We start from the raw sequence: 22,797 nt of genomic DNA on the forward strand, positions 1-22,797 counted from the left end.
TCTGGGAAGCCAGGGAGGAGATTGCAGAGCCTTTGCTTTATGTCGTCTTTGTCGACAGGAGTAGTGCCGGAAGACTGGAGGATAGCAAATGTTGTCCCCTTGTTCAAGAAGGGGAGTAGAGACAACCCTGGTAATTATAGACCTGTGAGCCTTACTTCGGCTGTGGGTAAAATGTTGGAAAAGGTTATAAGACATAGGGTTTATAATCATCTTGAAAAGAACAAGTTGATTAGCGATAGTCAACACAGTTTTGTGAAGGGTAGGTCATGCCTCACAAACCTTAAATCTTTAGAACAGTACAGCACAGAACAGGCCCTTCGGCCCTCGATGTTGTGCCGAGCAATGATCACCCCACTCAAACTCACGTATCCACCCTATACCCGTAACCCAACAACTCCCCTTAACCTTACTTTTTAGGACACTACGGGCAATTTAGCATGGCCAATCCACCTAACCCGCACATCTTTGGACTGTGGGAGGAAACCGGAGCACCCGGAGGAAACCCACGCACACATGGGGAGGACGTGCAGACTCCGCACAGACAGTGACCCAGCCGGGAACCGAACCTGGGACCCTGGAGCTGTGAAGCATTGATGCTAACCACTATGCTACCGTGCTGCCCTATTGAGTTTTTTGAGAAGGTGACCAAACAGGTGGATCAGGGTAAAGCTGTTGATGTGGTGTATATGGATTTCAGTAAGGCGTTTGATAAGGTTCCCCACGGTAGGCTATTGCAGAAAATAAGGAAGTATGGAATTGAAGGTGATTTAGCGGTTTGGATCAGTAATTGGCTAGCTGAAAGAAGACAGAGGGTGGTGGTTGATGGCAAATGTTCATCCTGGAGTTCAGTTACTAGTGGTGTACAGCAAGGATCTGTTTTGGGGCCACTGCTGTTTGTCATTTTTATAAATGACCTGGAAGAGGGTGTAGAAGGATGGGTTAGTAAATTTGCAGATGACACGAAGGTCGGTGGAGTTGTGGATAGTGCTGAAGGATGTTATAGGATACAGAGGGACATAGATAAGCTGCAGAGCTGAGCTGAGAGGTGGCAGATGGAGTTTAATGCGGAAAAGTGTGAGGTGGTTCACTTTGGAAGGAGTAACAGGAATGCAGAGTACTGGGCTAATGGCAAGATTCTTGGTAGTGTAGATGAACAGAGAGATCTCGGCATCCAGGTACATAAATCCCTGAAAGTTGCCACCCAGGTTAATAGGGCTGTTAAGAAGGCATATGGTGTGCTAGCCTTTATCAGCAGGGGGATTGAGTTTCGGAACCACAAGGTCATGCTGCAGCTGTACATAACTCTGGTGCGGCCGCACCTGGAGTACTGCGTGCAGTTCTGATCACCACATTATAGGAAGGATGTGGAAGCTTTGGAAAGGGTTCAGAGGAGATTTACTAGGATGTTGCCTGGTATGGAGGGAAGGTCTTACGAGGAAAGGCTCAGGGAATTGAGGTTGTTTTCGTTAGAGAGAAGAAGGCTGAGAGGTGACTTAATAGAGACATATAAGATAGTCAGAGGGTTAGATAGGGTGGACAGTGAGAGTCTTTTTCCTCGGATGGTGATGACCAACACGAGGGGACATAGCTTTAAATTGAGGGGTGATAGATATAGGACAGATATCAGAGGCAGTTTCTTTACTCAGAGAGTAGTAGGGGTGTGGAACGCCCTGCCTGCAACAGTAGTAGACTCGCCAACTTTAAGGACATTTAAGTGGTCACTGGATAGACATATGGATGAAAATGGAATAGTGTAGGTCAGATAGGCTTCAGATGGTTTCACAGGTCGGCGCAACATCGAGGGCCGAAGGGCCCGTACTGCGCTGTAGTGTTCCATGTTCTATGTTCTATGTTCTATGTTTGCGCATCAGCTGAGGAAGCAGGAGGTGGCAAGATAAATTGGGAAATTAAAGGTTAAAGGGGGCAAGGTGGTTGTGGATCCGGCGGGGTAAATGATGTGTTTCGGGAATTTTACAGCAGACTATAGAAATCAGAACCCCACAACCGGAGAGGAGGGTATGAAGCGATTCTTATGGTGGGGGGGGGGGGGGGGGGGGGGGGTCTGGAGTTCCCGAGGATAAATGAGGAGTTGGTGGAAGGCTTGGGAGGCCCAATCGGGCTTGGAGAGGTGATAGACGGATTGGGGGCGATACAATCGGGTAAGGCTCCGGGACCTGATGGATACCCGATCGAGTTCTACAAAACTTTTTCCAGGCTGCTAGGGCCACTCCTGGTAAAGGCTTTTAACGAATCCAAGGAGTTGGGAGTGTTTCCCCAACGTTATTGCAGGCATCGATTTCCCGTATTCTGAAGCGGGATAAGGATCCAGAGAACTGTGGATTGTACAGGCCGAGCTCCCTTTTACATGTGGATGCGAAATTGCTGGCAAAGATCTTGGCCAAGTGCATAGAGGACTGTGTCCCGGAGGGGATAGGGGAGGCCCAGACCGGGTTTGTGAAGGGACGTCACCTGATGTACAACATTAGATGGCTCTTAAATATGATAATGATGCCAGTGGAAGGGCGCGAGGTCGTGGTGGTGGTAGCCATGGATGCAGAAAATGCCTTTGATTGGGTAGAGTGGAAGTACCTGTGGGGTATTGGGGAGCCAATGGATGTGGTATATCTGGATTTCCAGAAAGCGTTTGACAAGGTGCCACACAAAAGGTTGCTGCATAAGATAAAGATGCATGGCATTAAGGGTAAAGTAGTAGCATGGATAGAGGATTGGTTAATTAATAGAAAGCAAAGAGTGGGGATTAATGAGTGTTTCTCTGGTTGGCAATCAGTAGCTAGTGGTGTCCCTCAGGGATCCGTGTTGGGCCCACAATTGTTCACAATTTCATGGATGATTTGGAGTTCGGGACCAAGGGCAATGTGTCCAAGTTTGCAGATGACAATAAGATAAGTGGTAAAGCGAAAAGTGCAGAGGATACTGGAAGTCTGCAGAGGGATTTGGATAGGTTAAGTCAATGGGCTAGAGTCTGGCAGATGGAATACAATGTTGACAAATGTGAGGTTATCCATTTTGGTAGGAATAACAGCAAACGGGATTATCATTTAAATGATAAAATATTAAAGCATGCTGCTGTGCAGAGAGACCTGGGTGTGCTAGTGCATGAGTCACATAAAGTTGGTTTACAGGTGCAACAGGTGATTAAGAAGGCAAATGGAATTTTGTCCTTCATTGCTAGAGGGATGGAGTTTAAGACTAGGGAGGTTATGCTGCAATTGTATAAGGTGTTAGTGAGGCCACACCTGGAGTATTATCTTCAGTTTTGGTCTCCTTACTTGAGAAAGGACATACTGGCACTGGAGGGTGTGCAGAGGAGATTCACTAGGTTAATCCCAGAGCTGAAGGGGTTGGATTACGAGGAGAGGCTGAGTAGACTGGGACTGTACTCGTTGGAATTTAGAAGGATGCGGGGGGATCTTATAGAAACATATAAAATTATGAAGGGAATAGATAGGATAGATGTGGGCAGGTTGTTTCCACTGGCGGGTGAAAGCAGAACAAGGGGGCATAGCCTCAAAATAAGGGGAAATAGATTTAGGACTGAGTTTAGGAGGAACGTCTTCACCCAAAGGGTTGTGAATCTATGGAATTCCTTGCCCAGTGAAGCAGTTGAGGCTCCTTCATTAAATGTTTTTAAGGTAAAGATAGATCGTTTTTTGAAGAATAAAGGGATTGAGGGTTATGGTGTTCAGGCCGGAAAGTGGAGCTGAGTCCACAAAAGATCAGCCATGATCTCATTGAATGGCGGAGCAGGCTCAAGGGGCCAGATGGCCTACTCCTGCTCCTAGTTCTTATGTTGTTATGTTTTTATATCCTGGGAAGGTTTAGGTTCAGGCAGGAATTTGATGACAGGGTCCGGCTGTTATGTCAGGCACCGGTGGCGAATGTAAGGACCTACTGGGTCCGGTCAGACTATTTTAGTTTGTGTAGGGGGACAAGAAAGGGGTGTCCACTCTCCCCACTATTGTTTTCCCTGGCCATAGAGCCCTTAGCAATGGCGCTTAGGTCATCGACCATCTGGTGTGGGATCATGAGAGGTGGGGTGGAGCATAGAGTTTCACTCTACGCGGACGACTTGCTCCTTTACATAACAGACCCATTGGGGGAAATGGCTGGGATTATGGAGATATTGGAGGAATTTGGTCAGTTCAAGGGCTACAAATTAAACATGGGTAAGAGTGAGGAGCCTGAGGAAGTTACAGTTTAAAGTGGTGGGAAGAAGTTTTAGGTACCTGGGGATTCAGGTGGCAAGGGACTGGGGTCAGTTCCATAAGTTAAATTTGGGCAGGGAGGTTGAGCAAATGAAAGTGGACGTCCGCAGGTGGGACATGCTCTCGCTGTCACTGGAGGGGAGGTACAGGCTGTGAAGATGACAGTCCTCCCGAGATTGCTATTTGTGTTTCAATGTCTTCCAATTTTTATCCCTAAAGCATTTTTCAGGAAGATGAACGCGGTGATCTCGGGTTTCGTATGGGCTGGTAAGGCCCCGAGGGTGAGGAAGGTCCTTTTGGAATGGGGACGCGGGATGAGGGGCTTGGACCTTCCGAATTTTATTAATTATTACTGGGCGGTGAATATATCGATGGTTAGGAAGTGGATAGTGGGAGAGGGGTCGATGTGGGACCAAGTGGAGGGGACATCCTGTCAGGGTACGAGTTTGGAAGCTTTATTAACATACCTCTGCCATTCTCGCCGGCTCGGTACTCCACAAGCTCAGTGGTAGTGGCAGCCCTGAGGGTGTGGGGGCAATGGGGGCAGCACATGAGATTGGAGGGGGCGTCGGTGTGGTCACTGATCTGTGACAATCACCGTTTTGTTCGGGGGGGGGGCTGGACGGGGGTTTTGGGACGTGGCAGCAGGCAGGGATTGAGAGATTTGGTGATCTGTTCATTGAAGAGGGTTTTCCGAGCCTGGCGAGATTAGAGGAGGAGTTTGAGTTGCCGTGTGGGAACGGATTTCAGTACCTACAGGTATGGGACTTTGTCTAGAGGCAGGTTCCAAGCTTCCCTCGCTTCCCTCTGAGGGGACTACAGGATAAGGTGATGTCAAAAACAGGGGTTGGGGAGGAGAGGGTCTCAGAAATATGTAAGGAATTGATGGAGCGAGAAGGGGTCCCAATTGGGGAGGTGAAGAGGAGGTCAGACTATGGGAAAAGGCCTCGAGGAGAGTAAATTCATCCTCATCGTGTGCCAGGCTTAGCTTGATCCAGTTCAAGGTGGTCCATGGGGCTCATATGACTATGGCCTGGATGAGTAGGTTCGTTGAGGAGGTGGAGGACAGGTGCGGGCAGTGTGGGGGTAACTCGCCGAATCACGTATACATGTTTTGGGCATGTCCGTAGCTGAGGGGATTCTGGCAGGGATTTGCAGACGTCCTGTCAGAGGTCCTGGAAGAGAGGGTGACTCTGAGTCCAGAAATGGCAATTTTGGGGTGTTGGAGTATCCGGGGGCCCAGGAGGGGAGAGAGGCCGACGTTTTGGCCTTTGCCTCCCTGGTGGCCCAGAGACGGATTTTGCTGGGATGGAGGGGCTCGGAGTCTCCAAATTCAGGGGTGTGAGTCAGTGGCATGGCAGGGTTTCTCAGGCTGGAGAAGATTAAGTTCGCCTTAAGGGGTTCAATTCAGGGGTTCGCTCAGAGGTGGCAGCCATTCATGGACTTGTTTAAGGAAAACTGACCGTCAGCAGAAGGGGGGTGGGGAGAGGGGTGGGTGGGAAAAGGGAGGCATGGCATTGTAGAATAAGGATAGGGAATCTAATATAGGGGCAGTCAGGAGGTAGGGTGGTGGGGAAGTTGGGTATGTTATTGTGATGTTGTTGCGTGTGTCGGACCGCTCTGTTGTTTAGAATGTTTAAATGTTAAAATTATAAATGCTTCATTAAAATGTTCACAAAAAAAAGACTGAAATAACGTTCAGTTTTTATGGTTCAAATGAAGATTAACAGCAGTTTTGAAAAATTGATTGCCAATGTCCAAATTCATCCAAAGGAGCTAAATTTGGGCAACAGCTGACGGTTTGGAATAATCTTTATTACACTGTTCTTATCTGAAGAATGACTTAAAAGTGATTTTGCTTTGCTCAGAGAAATTCAATGATTTATCAATTGATTTTTGAGTCACTGCTTTGACTAATATGGATCAATTTGTTCTGACTTCAATCTTTTCAGTTCAGCCCATCTTGTTTTTTACTTTCTTCTTGTTTATATAAAATTTTGATGTGGAGATGCCGGCGTTGGACTGGGGTGAGCACAGTAAGAAGTCTTACAACACCACGCTCCGAAAGCTCGTGTTTGAAACAAACCTGTTGGACTTTAACCTGGTGTTGTAAGACTTCTTACTGTAATATAAAATTTTGACCAGGAATTGCCTTAGATATGCTGGAGAAAATCAAATTCGCCATCCGAGGGTCGGACGACGGCTTCCACAGAACGTGGGAGCCATTCATGCAATTGTTCCGGGACCTGTTTGTGGCCAACGTACAAGAGGAAGAATAGTCGGGGCAAGGTAGCCGGCGGGGAGGGGGGTGGCTAAGGGCTCGTTACGGGGGTTTGATGGCTAGCTAAGGCCCAAAACCAAACTAAATAAATGCCAATAAACATGTTGGGGAATGTAAAATATGTATGCCGGCGAAGAGGGGGAGGCCACAGTTATTACTACGAAGATGCTCACCTGTAAATATATATGTTAATTTTTGCGTGTTTTTTTCTCTCTCTCTAACAATTTGTAATTTGTTCAATATAAAACATGAAAACTGAATAAAAAACATTTATAAAAAAAAGATATGCTCTCACTCTTCTACATAAATAGATTTTTCATCACTTTTCCACTGAAAATACAGAGGACAGTAGCTCCAAATAAATTGCCCCCTTTGTCTTTACCTTTAACATTTTTGGAATCAAGTTCCTTAAATCTTATTTTCTTTTTTGTGTTTAGAGATAGGAAAAAGTGGGAGGGGGCCACCAGGGGTTGTTGAGTCAGGCAGTGCATGCCGTTAAAATATCTCCGCAAAGATTTACCACCCTATAATGCTACCATATCATTTGTGGTCATGGCCATCTTAGCCTTTGTAGGCAGCCAGTGTTCACAGCTTAATTCACATAGCAGCCTTCTTGATGTCGGCAGATTGGACTCCTCGGAAATCATTAGAATTAAGACGATATTTCAGTAAATTACTGAATGGGCCACATATTGCAGGTATCCTGTTCAGGAAAAAAATTAACTGGGAAGGAAAGGTATGGTAAAATCTTTCCATATAGTGAAGTCAAGAGGAGCAGGGATTCTTCTACGAATCCCACAAAGAATGTCTGGGGCTTTGCTAGCCTGGGCTTTCCTTCCCATTCCCACTCATGAAGGTTCTAAAGGGGCATGGTGGTCAGACACTGAGGGGCTGTTAGCCCATATTGTGCAATCTAGAACATTGAAGGAGGGGCGCACATGCTGAGGATAACGCATCCATCATTTTGGACTGAGATCAGGAGAGATTTCTTCACTTAGAAGGCTGTGAATCTTTGGAATTCTCTACTCCGCAGAATTATGGATGCTCCATCATTGAGTATGTTTAAGACTAAGATTGACATATTTTCTCTCACAGAATCAAGGGATATGGAGAGTGGACAGAAAGGTGGAGTTAAGGCAGAAAATTAGCCATGATTGTTTTGAATGGAGGAGCAGGCTTGAGGAAGGTGTACAGTCTACTCCTGCTCCCATTTCATATGTTCTTATGTCACCCCGATCACCCCCATAGCTTCCCTTAATGCTGGTGGGCAGCCTCTGCGCTTCAAATGTGATTCTGCCCAAAGTCAGTCAGTTGCATTTTCCCGCCATTTTACCTGACCTTTAAGCAATCACTTCTGCCAGAATATGCTGCACCCTCTATAATTTTCCTCCCTCTGCGTTTTCGCTATCTCCCCCTTTATTTATTGCAGTTATTGGTAAAAAAAAATGTACCTGCAATTGTAAAGAACATGCGGATTGTGGCACATATTACTGGCTCATTTGATGACTGGATTGCCTGGGCGGGATTCTCCCGCAATCGGCGGGGCGGCCCGTACCGGCGCCAAGAGCGGCGTGAACCACTCCGGCGTCGGGCCGTCCGAAAGTTACAGAATCCTCCGCACTACCAGTTCCCTCCGCCGGTGCTGGAGGGGTTGGCGCCGTGCCAACCGGCGCCAAAGGGCCTCCGCCGGCTGGCGCGAGTTGGCGCATGCGCAGAACCGCTGCTGTGTTTCCTGCACATGCGCAGTGGGTTTCTTCTCCGTGCTGGTCATGGCGGAGCCATACAGAGGCTGGCGCAGAAGGAAAGAGTGCCCCCACGGCTCAGGCCAGCCCGCAGATCGGTGGGCCCGGCCATCATGGAGGCCCCCCCCCGGGGCCGGAACCCCCCCCGCCCCCCGAGGGGGGACTCCGCAAGCCGCCCTCCAAGCCAGGTCCCGCCGGGATGGGCCATGCCCATTTCACATGGCGGGACTGGCCGAAAACAGGTGGCCGATCGGCCTATCGGGGACCGGAGAATTTCCGGGGGGGGCCGCTGCCAACAGCCCCCGACCGGCATGGCGCGATCTCTGCCCCCGGCCGAAAACCGGCGCCGGAGAATTCAGCAGCCGCCATCGGTGTGGTGTGGCGGGATTCACGCCGCCCCCCCCCCCCCCCCCGGCGATTCTCCCACCCTGCTGGGGGTTAGAGAATCCCGCCCCCTCATTCTGTGCAAGTGGGATTTTGTGTTATCAGGTTGGTTGTGTAGAATTTGTTTCCTTCAGAGGTTTTTGAAGGTACAAATTTCTCTCACGTCGAAGGTAGCACATTATTTTTGTTGTTTGCTTCTTTGTACTAAATTGTGGGTAAGGAATATCAACACCCATTTTTATTCATCTTGATTTTTCCAGCTCCTCCAGAAAAACTTCTATCGTGTGAGGCGCTGCATCATGGTTCTGGTAAATACCGGTCGCTTCATTAACAGTTGCTTTGAATGGGAATCACCACAGAGGAGTCTCACTGCTTTTTTGGTATGTACAATCCATAGGCAAAATCAACACAGCCATGTTGATGGATCGTGTGTACACTTAATGAAATGCACGGTCATACTCATTGATTTAAAAAAAAGAGGCTGACTTGTACAGAAAAGGGTTTAACAACACTTGCAATTAAATTCAATGAAGTAACATGTTTATATTAGGCTTACCTAGGAACAGTTTGACATTGTTGTAAGTATATTAAGAAATAATCTTCACTGAGTGGGACAATATATTCGTTTGTATAAGGGTAAAGAGCATAGATAGTAACTGAAGGCGAAGGAAAAATTGTATACTTTTAGTACACAGTGCTTTGTAATTCATGGGCCAATCTCGTGCCTAGCTGGTGATATCTCAAATTAACATGTAATTTTTAAGTTGTTAATTGGATTGTTAACCTCAACATTGACCAATAACTGCTACCCCACCCATACAACTAAAAATGATACCCATGTAGTCTGAAGTGCATTACAGCCAGTTATTAAATGGTGCAACATAAACAAAGTATCAGTAATTTATCAGCGTGACCTGAAATCTGAGGCTGACTCTTTTCACGAGAATCTGGTTGATTCCTAAAGTTGATTCCAAAATCGCAAATATCAAACCAAATCATACATATTTTCTTTACAGCTTGATGGCCGAGGTTGTTTTTTTTACTCAGAGAGTGGTTAGAGTGTACTGTTCTATGTTCTATATTTTCTATGTCACAAGTTTAAAGTTTATTGAAAAGTTCTATTTACAGAAATAATAGCAGTTCAACGGTTTGCCCATTCATTATTGTTCCTACTTCATACTGGGCTGACATGCCTGTTTCCATACTGTAAACATCTATACTGTATCATTAATATAACAAAGGTCCAGCTAAATCCCCTGGAGCCATGTTTATCTCCAGCTGTAGCCAAGTACCAGCTGGAAGAGTTTCACAGTCCTGCAGATAGGAAAAAGTTGAAACTCTGCCTGTTACAAAAGTTGAATAAATGTAACAGCAGGATCTGTGCACCTTCCATTACTTCTTATTATACTTGTGGGTTTGTGACAGTCTGCATGGTCCCCAAACATGATTCCATGTTTCTGCAATGAAGGTTATTTTGAAAGGATGAATTATGAAATCAGAAGAAGCACAGATCTGAGACAGCACATTTCAGCAGATTGGCCATGTTTTTTAGCTGGTTACAATGCTTTTAATCCTTATTATTCTTATATAAACAACCAAGCATTAATTAAACACATTAACAAAAGCAGTAGTTCAAAATTCAGTAGCAGCCTTTGTTTTGACACAAAACATAGTGACAGGAATGGAAAACACATTCATCCAAATAATTCAGAACTTATAATGTGACAACTGCACACATGCTAGCAATGATTGCTCTGTATTTTCAGAAAGGACAACTTGAATGCAGTCAGGTGCTATTGTAAGGTTACATGGGAGTAATTCTGTAGTAAATTAATTGCTAGATATTAACAGACAGAATGAAAAAGGAAGTGGAGAAGTATAGACAGTTCAGGGGTGGTAAACAATAATAATAATCTTTATTGTCACATGTAGGCTTACATTTGGTGTTACTGTAAGCCTACTTGTGACAATAAAGATTATTTATTAACACTGGAATGAAGTAACTGTGAAAAGGCCCCATTCGCCACATTCCAGCGCCTGTTCAAGTACACAGAGGGAGAATTCAGAATATTCAATTCACCTACCAGCACATCTTTCGGGACTTGTGGGAGGAAACCGGAGCACCCGGAGAAAACCCATGCAGACACAGGGAGAACATGTAGACTCCGCACCAACCGTGACCCAAGCTGGAAATCGAACCTGGCACCCTGGCACCCTACCGTGCCGTCCACCTCACCTGGCAGGAATTGATAAGTGGGTAGCACAGTTGCTTCACAGCACCAGGTTCCCAGGTTCGATTGGCGACTTGGGTCTGTGTGGAGCCTGCACGTTCTCCCTGTGTCTGCGTGGATTTCCTCCGGATGCTCCGGTTTCCTCCCACAAGTCCCAAAAGATGTGCTGTTAGGTAATTTGGACATTCTGAATTCACCCTCCGTGTACCCGAACAGGCGCCGGAATGTGGCGACTAGGAACTTTCACAGTAACTTCATTGCAGTGTTAATGTAAGCCTACTTGTGATGATAAAGATTGTTATTATTATAAAATGGACAGGATTTTTACTGATCCATTCCTGTTGGATCTCGATTGCCACAGTTTGTAACTACTCACTGAAATTAGGTGGTGGAAGCACATGTTTAAAGCAGGCAAGAGTCTTTGGAATTCATGCAAATCAGCTTTATATTATGTTAAAATTGCCATATCAGAATGGTTTAACCCCGGGAGTTTACAGTGGAGGTCCAAGTCATTTTTGATGATCTGGATGGCATAAATTATTCAATGTGTCTCCATCCCTTGTAGAACTGAAACAGGTTGGTAAATCGACCAAATTTAATGCACAATGCAGCATTCATACCCAAGATATGCAATGCTCCACAAAACACACTGACATCACTGAGCAGTCAATCAGTAATAAAACTGCAGTATTCTTTTTGCGATTCATCTAGAAGTTAATTTACATTTAGGTGCCTTGCACTTGCATCACCATCTGGATAGGTAGGCAAGTGAGACACACAAACTACTGGGAAGATTTGGCCAGAATGTTTTCTATTCCTTGATGATCAAACACCATCTTTTTCCCCTGACCTTGTCTGCTCCATTGAAAGCCAAACTGTTCATACATACATTGGCAGGCAAGGTGAAAGTCGTTAAAGTCCGAATAACCCATAGTGCAAAAACCTAATTCCAGATGTTAAGGATGCAAGAGGAATGCTGACGTACCGCAGCATCTGCCAACCTTGAGGATGTTGTGACATTCAGGGTGCAATTTGACCAATGTGTTGCACCCAGCAGGGATCTGAGCGAGCCAGTTAAATAGCGGGAAAAGCCAAAATCGGATGTAACCAGCCCACTCTGGATGGCAAGTTCTGGATCATGTTGGCCCTGGTTCTGTATTCTGTATTTGTTTATTGTCACATGTACCGAGGTACAGTGAAAAGTACTGTTCTGTGTATAGTTCAGACAGATCATTCCGTACATGAAAATAAAATGCATAGGGCAAACATAAAATGCATAATGTAAATACATAGGCATAGGCATAGGGTGAAGCATACAGCAATGTAGTACTACTCAGTAGAGAAGATGTGTGAAGAGATCAGATCAGTCCACAAGAGGGTCATTCAGGAGTCCGGTAACAGCATGGAAGAAGCTGTTTTTGAATCTGTTAGTGCATTTTCTCAGACTTTTGTATCTCCTGCCCGATGGAAGAAGTTGGAAGAGTAAATAAGTCGGGTGGGAGAGGTATTGTATTATGCTGCTCGATGCCACGCATTGTCAGCATCTCCTATGCCCGTAGCCTTTGGGACTCCTCCGATCAGCTATGCATGTGACGAGTGGCAGATTTAAGGAATATTGGCTTCTAAATATTGGGACAAGTTAAGAGTTAAAAGCCTGGGGGTATAGTGTGTTTGGCTGCAATGCTCATGTTTCTAAAAAGGATTTTGTTTTGCTCCTAGTAAGTAGCATGTGAAATTGACCAGAAGAATAGGGGGCGTGATTCTCCGCTGCCCACGACGGGTCGGAGAATAGCGGGAGGGCCTTCCCGACATTTTTCCCGACCTCCCGCTATTCTCCTCCCCCCCCCCCCAATGGCCGCCCCACGACACGAATCGCTGCTCGCCGTTTTTTACGGTGAACAGCGATTCTCCCCAGGCCGATGGGCCGAGTTCCCAGGCTTTTACGGCTGTTTTCACGAATGCAAACACACCTGCTCTCACCATTCGTGAAAACGTCCGCAAAGTGCCGTCCCGGACAACCATGGCATGGTGGCATGGGCCTGCGATCGTTGGGCACCGATCGTGGGCAGCGGGTCCGATACCCGCGCACTATTTGTTCCTCCGCCGCCCCGCAGGATCAGTCCGCGGGGCGGCTGAGGGGCATGACGGCTCCAACCCGCGCATGCGCGGCTGACGTCATCGTGCGCGTCAGCCGCCGTGACGCTTGGCGCGCGGACTTAGCGACGGTCGCTAAGCCTGCGATGTCGTGCTTCACGGGGCTGCGCTGCTAGCCCCGCCCGGGGGGGAGAATCGGGTCCCGGGAGGGGGCGCGGAGGCTGCCGTGAAACACGGGCAGTTTCACGGCAGCCTTTACGACTCGCCGCATTTGCGGAGAATCGCGCCCATGGATTGACTGGGGAGGTCCCTGGGGAGGTAATGTGCTTTTGCAGCCTGCATATTTTTTAAGCTTGGGCAGATGAGGTAATTGCTAGGTGCAGTCCAGAAAGGCAGAGAGACAGTGAGTTTGGAGAAGCATTGAGAGAAAGGGGAGATGAGTTCTCATCTGCCTGACTCTGAGTCCACAATTCTTCCCATATGGGATGGTTTAAAAAAAAGAGTAATAATATTTTAAAGTCGAGCAGTCTTGTCTGAAGACAAGGAAGAGGCTGTAACAGTCTAGTTGAATCAGCTATTTGAAGATATTCAGCCAAACTCTGAAGGAGTTCCAACCAGAGCCAAATCTGTTTTAGAAAGCTAGTATTACTCCATGCCCTGCTAATTTTAAACTGGATTAAGAGCTGTATGTTTCTTTTCTTGTTGTTCAATGGGAAATTGTATAGTTATGCTCAGGGGTAATTGTAAACTGCTTGTTTTGTGTGTGAAGTTAAAAGTTTAATATTGTATTCATAATTGTTTCAGAAATCAAAGCCCAATTTTTTCATGCAATCACTCCTGGAGTGAATCATTCTTTCAGCACAGATTTAAAATAAACTAAAATATTAGGGTTTTGGTCCATTATCCTAACCACTGTTGGGGTCTGGTCATGGATTGTAATAAAATTGGGGGCTCGTCCGGGACTAGGATTGGGGTCCAGGATCAGGATTGGGGTCCGAAATCAGATTCTTAATTATTATTCATTGTTTGTCTTGCGGTTATTGAACGCAAAGACAGTGAGTGTGTGTGGAATGATTGCATTCTTTCAGATTTTGAAATTTAAATAGGGACTGACTGGAGATGGCTCTTTCAGTTGCAAAGATTTTCCTGGATCTGGATGTGATTACTCGGGATGGTTTACAAAGGGAGACTAAAGCAAAACCTTTGCGTTTGGTGGAGAAGCTTTAGCTAACCTTATCAAAAGGGCCGAGGAAGGTAGAGATAATGCAATCCATAGCTCAATATTTAAATTTGCCAGAGAGACAGCCTGAATCATTAGAATTAGCTAAAATCCAATTAAAAATTAAACAATTAGAAATGCAGGAAATAGCGAAACAAAAAGAAATAGAACTGAAGAAACCAAGGAGAGATTGGCAATGGCAGATACGAAAGAAAGAGAGGGCAGAAAAGGAAAAAGAGAGGGCTTTTCAAAAGGTAATGGAAAGGAGGAAGATTGACGTACAAATGGAAAGATGAAAAGATTAACAAAGGAGCAAAGGGACAAGAAAAGAGAGCGAATTTGAACTTTGTAAACTGGCACTGCAGGGAGATCATCAACTGAAAAGGTTGGAGTTAAAGGCTGAGGAAGGTCTGGAGGAAGAAGTAATACTTCCCAGTCAAAATATTGGTTGGGACATGTTTAAATATGTTCAAGCATTGCCAAGATTTGTTGAGAATCCTTTTTCATCTCATTTGCAAAAGTGCCTAAACAATTGAATTGGCCAAAAACCATGTGGGAAGTGTTGGTTTAAACAAAGTTGGTAGGTAGCGCTGGTGAAGTGTTTGCATCACTATCAGAGAGGTAAGTAGGGATTATGATAAGGTGAGAAAAGCCATAGTGAGTACATATGAACCAGTGGCAGAAGCCTACAGACAAAAGTTTAGAAATCTAAGGAAAGAACCAGGTCAGAGATATATACAATTTGAAAGAGTTAAACAAAAGAATGTTGTTGTCCCAGTGGAAGAGGTACAATAGAGTGTACAGCCTGTGCAGAGGTTGGTGGATAAGCAGGTAGCAGATCTTTTAAGGATTATATTTGTGAGCGTAAGGTCTACTTGTGTGTACAAGGTGGAGTAGGTAAAAAGATTAAGATTTTGAGGGATGCAGCAGCAAGTCAATCTTTAATAGTGAGAGACAAGGAGATATGTAGTTTGGAAGGGGTATTGATAGAGAAGGTGGTAATATGTGGAATTAGTGGCGAGAGCAGTAGTGTGCTATTATGTAAGGTAAGGATAGAAAGTCTGGTGAAAAGTGGTGAAATGATAGATGGATTAATAGAAAAATTATCTGTTTCAGGGGTACAATATATCCTAGGTCATTATATAGCTGGATCACGGGTTGAAAAGCAAGTGTAAGTCAAACAACTGAGCTGTTGTAAGAAGTATATCCGGGAATGTTTCCTTAATTTGTGGTAACAAGATCACAAAGCCACGGGTTGAGACAGGAGGAAGAGAACTTAAGGAGTGCCAATAGGGAAGCTGAAGTTCAGTTGTCATAAACCATGTTTGATCAGATGGTTAGTAAAGAACAACAGCAGGCGGTGGATGAAGTGGATATCTTTAGTTCAAACAAGTTTGTTGAATTACAACAGAAAGATTCAGAGATAAAGCAGTTGTATCAGAAAGCATATACAGAAATGCAATCTGAGTGTTCACCAGAGTATTATTACATTAGAAATAATGTATTGATGAGAAAATGGAGACCTTTACATATTCAAGCAGATGAGAAATGGGCAGAAGTTTATCAAGTGGTGTTACCGGTTGGTTTCAAAAAGGAGGTTTTACGGGTGGTGCATAAGGTTCGAGTATGGGGTCATTTAGGAGTAACGAAAACTCAAGCAAAAATACAAAAATATTTTTATTGGCCTGGATTGTATAAGGATGTAGCTGAATTGTGCTGTACATGTCACACATGTCAGATCACAGGGAAACCTCAGGCAGGAATCAAACCAGCACCTTGAATACCTATTCCACCATTTGAGGAACCTTTTACTAGGGTCTTAATTGATTGCGTGGACCCCTGCCTAAAACCAAATGTGGGAATCAGTATCTGTTGACAGTAATGGACGTCCCTACTAGATTTCTGGAGGCAATTCCGTTAAGAAACATGAAATCCAAGAGAGTTGTAGAAGAATTAACCTAACTCACTCAGATTAGTTAGGGATCCAATTTTATGATTAAGTTATTAAAGGAAGTTCTGGATAGCTTAAGAATAAAGCAATTTAACTCAATGGTGTACCATCCAAATCATCAGGGGCATTAGAAAGATGGCATCAAACTCTAAAGACCATGTTGAGGGCCGATAGTCAAGATTATCCCGAGGATTGTACTATTTGCAATTAGACATGTACCTGATGAATCACTGAATTCAGTCCATTAAAGTGATTTTTGGTCATTAGGTGAGAGGGCCACTTAAATTGGCCAAAGAGAAATCGGTGAGTTTGAGGTCAGGGACTACATTGTTAGACTATGTGTCAAATTTTAGGTCAAGATTAACTAGGGCTGGTGAATTGGCTAGGAAACATTTAAAATTTTCACAACAGGTAATGAAAAAAGAGGCGGATAAGAAATCAAAAATTAATGGTTTTGTTAGTGGGGAGGAAGTATTAGTATTGTTACTAATGGTGGATAAACTGTTAAAAGAAAGATATAATGGATTTATCAAATTGAAAGGAAATTGAGTGAGGTGAATTATTTGAAAAGAATGCCAGACAGAAGTAAAACTCATAGTGTTTCATGTTAATATGCTCAAAAGGCATTTTGATAGAGAAGGACAGAAGGAGAAGGTGTTAGTCATTGTAGCTCAGGGAGAAGAGATAAATCTAGATGATTCTGAGTTTAACATTCCTCAAATTAAATTGAATAATGAGGAAGTATTAAAAAGGGGATAAATTATTGAATTACCTTCCGGAAGAAAATCAAAATGACCTAAAACAGGTATTACAGTGGTATAGAGCTGTATGTGGGAATACATTGGGAAGTAGGAAAGTAAGTATGCATTATGTGGATATGAGAAGTGCTATTCCCATTAAACAACGTCCATACAGGCTCAATCCACTAAAGGTATCACAGGTATAAATGGATATCGACAACATGCCGAAGGAGGATGTCATCGGAGTGAGTTGCAGAGATTGGAGCTCATTGACTGTCATGGTACTCAATCCAGATGGAACACAATGATTATATGTGGACTATAGAAAGGTCACCTTAGTTATGAAGTCAAATTCGTACCTATTTTTCGTTTGTAAGACTGTGTTGAAAATGTCGGGTAAGCACATTGTATTACTAGACTTGACTTACTTAAAGGATATTGGCAAGTACCTTTATCAGACTGGTCAAAGGAGGTCTCTGCTTTTGTGTTGCCAAATAGTCTGTATCAATTTAAGGTCATGCCATTTGGAATGAAGAATGTGTCAGCAACATTCCAAAGATTAGCCATCTCGGGTCTGAACAATTGTGCAGTGTACATAGACAATTTGGTGGTGTTCAATGAAACATGGAAGGAGCATTTGGAACATTTAAAACAACTATTCAGACAATTAAAGGAAGCTGGATTGTTGGTAAATTTGTCTAAGAGTGAATTTGCAAAAAAGCTCAAGTCACCTTCTTAGGTCATATCATTGGACATAGTCACATGGCACATGGAATATGAAGACAAAAAATATCTGCATCACCTCTGGGATAGCCTTCTCCAGAGACTCAACATCTGATGGGACTCAGAGTCCTGGCATCCAGCAGACCTCTGATTGCTGACTCTCTTGGATGTTCCAGCCCAAGAAGCCTGTTCACTAATGTTGTGTCTCTGCATGGTGGAAGGTGGGGGTGATAGCTGTGACCCCTCGATGGTGGTCTCCTCAGAGTTCTCATCCGAGGTGGTCTCGTGGTGGGGGTGGGCGTAAGAATGATTTGGTTGGCCCAACCCCATCAGATGGAGATCCTGAGAAACATGTGATGTAAATGTGATCAGTGAGATGGAAGGATCATTTTGCTGAACACGAACAACCCACTTGAAACAGCTTATCTGGGTGAAGGGACAATGGATTCTCACCTCCACGGCACAGGCCAACTTTGCTGTCTGTGATTGTTCTCTCCTCGGTCAACACCACAATCTCCAGGACCCATTCCTCATAGGGGGTGCAGACTCGAATCTCCGGTACTCCGCACTCCTTCTTGGCCCTTTCCCGCTTATTATAGGCCAGGGGTGGGCAAACTATGGCCCGCGGGCCGCATGCGGCCCGCCAAAGGTCTTTATGCGGCCCACCAAGATCAAGTCATAAAAAAAACATTTTTTTTTTAATTTTAAAAAAAAAAATTTTTTTGATAAGGTTAATTGGGGGGGGGGGGTGGCTGTTGGGTTACTGGTATAGGGTGGATACGTTGACTTGATTAGGGTGATCATTGCTTGGCACAACATCGAGGGCCGAAGGGCCTGTTCTGTGCTGTACTGTTCTATGTTCTATATGAGGCGCCCAGAATCATAACCGGGTGAAGCGCCATTTTTGAAAAGTAGAGAAAAAGAGGGCTAAAGGCAGGATGCCGCCGGGGGAAGCGCTGAGGTATATGCCGCACGCTAATTGGTTACAACCGGGACTATTAATTAATATACTATGCGGCCCTTTAAAATTGTGAATTTCTGAATGTGGCCCTTGCACGGAAAAGTTTTTCCTGCCGACTACGCCAATTGTAGTATCTTAAGATTTGAATCCAGTTTTGTTTAAATTACGGTTGCCGGTTGTTGGTGAGACATTGCTGAAACTCAGTAGAAATTCAAGTTAAAAACTTGTCAGGTGCAAATAAGAATTGTTTTATTGAAGTTCATTGGTTACAACTTGAAAATGATTTAAAAGGTAGTTTGTAGACAATTTGATTTTCTTCAAAGAATCACAGGAATTATCTTCTGAGACAATAGCCTGAACACAACTTTAAAAGTCAAAGGCTGAAGTCAAAGTATGAAAATGAAATAGGAATACAGAACTCTTTTCTAATTCTCTTCCTTTACTCTCTCTCTCTCTCTCTCTCTTTCTGTCTTGTTCTCTTTGTCTCTTTCCTGTCTCTTTCTCTCTGTGTCTTTCTGACTTTCTGTCTTCTTGTCTTTTCTCTTGTCTCTCTGACTTGTCTGTCTTCTCGTCTCTCGTCTTTTTGACTTGTCTGTCTCTTGTCTCTAGTCTTTCTGACTTGTCTGTCTTCTTGCCTCTTCTCTCCTCGCCTCTAGTCTCTTGTCTAAAATGGTGGCCAAATTATCCATGGATATACTCTTTGATATCTGTCTTAAGCGATCCGATCACACCCCAATATAATCCTAATTGGTTTAAGCTATATTCAAAACACATTTGATTTGATAAAAAGCCGTCCATCCTCCCAATGCAACGCCACTTCCAATTGTTGCTTATCTGCAACAATTGAGACGTTAGTCATCTCATCATGCTATTATTTCGAAAATATAAATGAAACTGTATTTTGACACAGTTTAAAATGTTTCAGCTTGCATACGTTATGGAATGTGGTTCAGGCTGTTATCACAAGTGTCCAGAATTCACAACAATGGGTCCTTTGACTATACCACCTTAAAACCCATGGGATTTTGCTGCTGCCCTTGAAAGAATGTGATGTTTTTATCAGTGGTTCTGTTTTTCCCAAACACATGTCTGAGTTTGGAAGTTGTATATTTCTTTCATTTTAAAACTGGGATTTAATATTTCTGTCTTAAACAGTCTTCTTACCTATATTAAGTGTATTTAAAATACCTGACTTCTACACCACCCCTGTTATAAGCTATCTTCTCCAGCGGGGAGAAGGAGAGGGCTTTATGAGCCGCGTGTTTGATGGATATGGGGAGTCTATAGCAGCAGGCATGTGTGGGCCCTGCACCTAGACTTGAAGGGGTTGTGCTGCTGGGTGCCAACGGGTGTTGAGGAACAAGCATGAAGAGCAGATGTGGTGAGGGAGCGAGCTGTCAAACAGTGATTTGTGGGGATGGGCGGAGAGAGGTGGTAACTTACCCTTGCAGCTCAGTCGAGGTTGTTGGTCACCTTCCTACAGTAGATGCTGGTCCTCCTGTTCATGTTGCCCGGACTGACTGCCGCTGGCTCCCAGGTGGTATTGTTACCCTGCTGCTGGTCTTCCAACCTCCTCTGGAGGGAACAGGTTGTCCCATCTCGCATCCACAGCGTCAAGAAGCCTGACCAGGTCGACTTTGCCAAAGCTAGAAGCAGGTTTGCACATTGCCACGCTTGTGGGTTGACTGGGAATCTGAGGTGAGGGAACGTTTAAAAGCAGCTCCCCTTGTTAGTGGTAGATGCTGAGACGCGTTGCTGGTGAATCAGATGGTGAGGCAGCCAGTAATGGCGCAAAGCTTGTGGGGACTCATTTCCGGCACTAAGTCCATTAAATACGGGTCACGATCTAGCCAACGTGCCCGTTGAGGAACATCCCGCCATTGGCGTCCAAAATTCCGAATAGAAAGTTTTCCGTTTAATCGCACCCTTAGTAAAAACAGTAAGTCTGCAGAATAGGCTAATCAGCAGATATTCTGCCTCTTCGACTATCCACCACTTTAAATGTCTGGTAAATAGAAGAGCTGTAAACTTTTTAAGCAGAAGTTCACACGCAAAAGTCAATACATCATTTTAAAGGATCAACTTTTAACCTTTTTTATGGGATTGCAGGTAATTTGCTGTGCCAGCATTTTTTTTTCTGCATTAAATGAGACTTTGCAGGTTGTATTCTCATCAGTGTGACACTATTCAGCATTTACATTTGATATTTTACGCAGTTAATTTCTGTTCTGAAGGCCCCCTGGGATTTGAATTGTAGTGCTACATGAGAGAGGCAGAGTATTGATCAGCTAACATTTTCCTTACATTTTTTTGTATGCCATGAAATTAATGAGACTTCAAGACAAAAATGTCAAAGTACTCCAGTAAGCAATGATGATTAGTTTTACATTTACAATCTCCGGCCTGTTCAAATTAATAAATTGTGGATTATTGAAAAAGCCTTCCTTCTGCTTACTGAACACATAAAGGAGTAGGGTCTGCCACATGGGGGCGTATACTTATTCAAGGTTTGGGTTAATCTTTAAATTCACAGTGTGCTTTATTTGCTTAGATTATTAACTCTTTAAGCACACGTAATGGCATTTTTGGTATTATCTCCCACCTTACAGGAAAATAACTAATAAAAGTAATCACAGCTTTGCTGACTTTTGGGGAAAAAATAAGTTTGACAGAATGGTTTGCTGATTTCTGAACTTGTGGAAATGATTTTATGCTTTAATTGCTAGTGAGCTTATAAGTTGCCCAACAATTGATCCCTGCCTTTTGCTGTGTTCTTACCTAACTCCTTTGGAAAGATGTGTATTTTGTTTGTGTATTGGTTCCATTTAAATGGAGTAAATACCTACAGTGAACCGGAGTCATAGACAGAGTCTGTTCTATTTGGCAGTGTGACTGGGCAGTAATGATTCAGTCAATTCTGATCAGCTATCCAACGATACACTAGTTGATTTTTTGGTTGTATTCAGATGGGGCAGATTTTGTGGGGTGGCGAGGTTGTCTGCAGTCTTGCTTACGAAATCAAATGTTAACTTAAAACTCGAGATGAGGGGCTCCCGCCGGTCGGAGACATTTTGGCGTTTTCCGGGGGTTTCCCCATTGTTTCAGCGGTCGGAATTTCTTCGGCCGTTGGGGCCTGAGAGACAGGCACCGGGTTGGGCCGATTTGGAGCCGGTGGGGTGACCCGTGGCTGGAGGAGCAGAGGCATCGAGCCTGACGCAAGCGGCAGCGGAGGAGCTTGGCCTGAGGCGAGGCCCGAATCCAGGATGAATGTAGAGGGGGAGCAGCATACACCAGGTGGCCCCCCACTGAAAATAAATGTTTGGGATGTCTGAAGTCCGGACCCAGGGGAAGAGATTTTTTGAAATTTTATTTTTGAAATGTTTTTTAATTTTTAATTTTAATTTTTTTAAATTATCTATTTTTACTTATTTAAGTTTTATTATTTATTTATCTTGAGATTGAAGAAAGGAGGAGAAAAATACTAAGTGGTTAAGGGATGCCAAAAACAGCTGTGAAGAAGGGAGGAAAGCGGGTTCGCAGCCGAAGGAGAGGACCAGTAAAAGCGTTGACAAGATGGCGGAGGCCGGACCGCGTGGTGGGAAAGATGACCAAGGTGATGGCTGTTGAGCTGGAGAAGGAGTTTGCGATGCACATGGAGGCACTGAGGAAGGAGATGGCGGTCGTACTGTGATCATTGGTGGAGGAGGCAATCACCCCGGTGAGAGCGGATGTGGCCAAGATGAAAAGATGAAGAAAGTGGAGGAGGCCGTGTCGCAGCACAGCGATCAGCTCACCTTGATGAGGGATGAATTGCGGAGGGTGGTGGAGGTCAACAGAGGACTCCGAGCAAAGCTCGAGGACTTGGAGAACCGCTCAAGGTGGCACAATCTGAGAATAGTGGGCTTGCCCGAAGGGGCAGAGGGCAAACTGAGTACTTTGTTGAGATGTTGGTGGAGTTAATGGGGAGATTGAAGACCCCTCCTGGTATGAACTGGACCGAGCTCATCGGTCATTAAGGCCGAAACCCAAAGTAAACGAGCTGCCGAGAGCAGTAATTATCTGCTTCCATAAATACCACATCAAGGAGAAGGTGTTAAGCTGGGCGAAGCAGAAGCGGGAGGTGCAGTGAGATAGTGCTGGTGTTCGTTTCACCAGGACTTGACGGTGGAGTTGGCAAAGAGACGAGCAGCGTTCAGCCGAGTGAAGGCGGCGCTGTACAAAAAGGGACTGTGATTTAGCATGTAT

General features: G+C 44.6%; 1 protein-coding gene across 9 annotated transcripts in view; it reads left to right on the forward strand.

The window, feature by feature from the left end:
• The window catches only part of LOC119970506 (multiple C2 and transmembrane domain-containing protein 1-like), an 891,726-nt gene that overhangs the window by 583,208 nt on the left and 285,721 nt on the right, over window positions 1-22,797 (forward strand). For all 9 annotated transcript variants that reach the window (XM_038805255.1, XM_038805256.1, XM_038805254.1 and 6 more), the window contains one exon: window positions 8,894-9,013. In XM_038805255.1, the coding sequence (XP_038661183.1) occupies window positions 8,894-9,013 (120 nt within the window). The remainder of the gene's footprint in view (window positions 1-8,893; window positions 9,014-22,797) is intronic.

Source organism: Scyliorhinus canicula, chromosome 8 (assembly GCF_902713615.1).
Source record: "Scyliorhinus canicula chromosome 8, sScyCan1.1, whole genome shotgun sequence".
Classification (NCBI taxonomy): domain Eukaryota; kingdom Metazoa; phylum Chordata; class Chondrichthyes; order Carcharhiniformes; family Scyliorhinidae; genus Scyliorhinus; species Scyliorhinus canicula.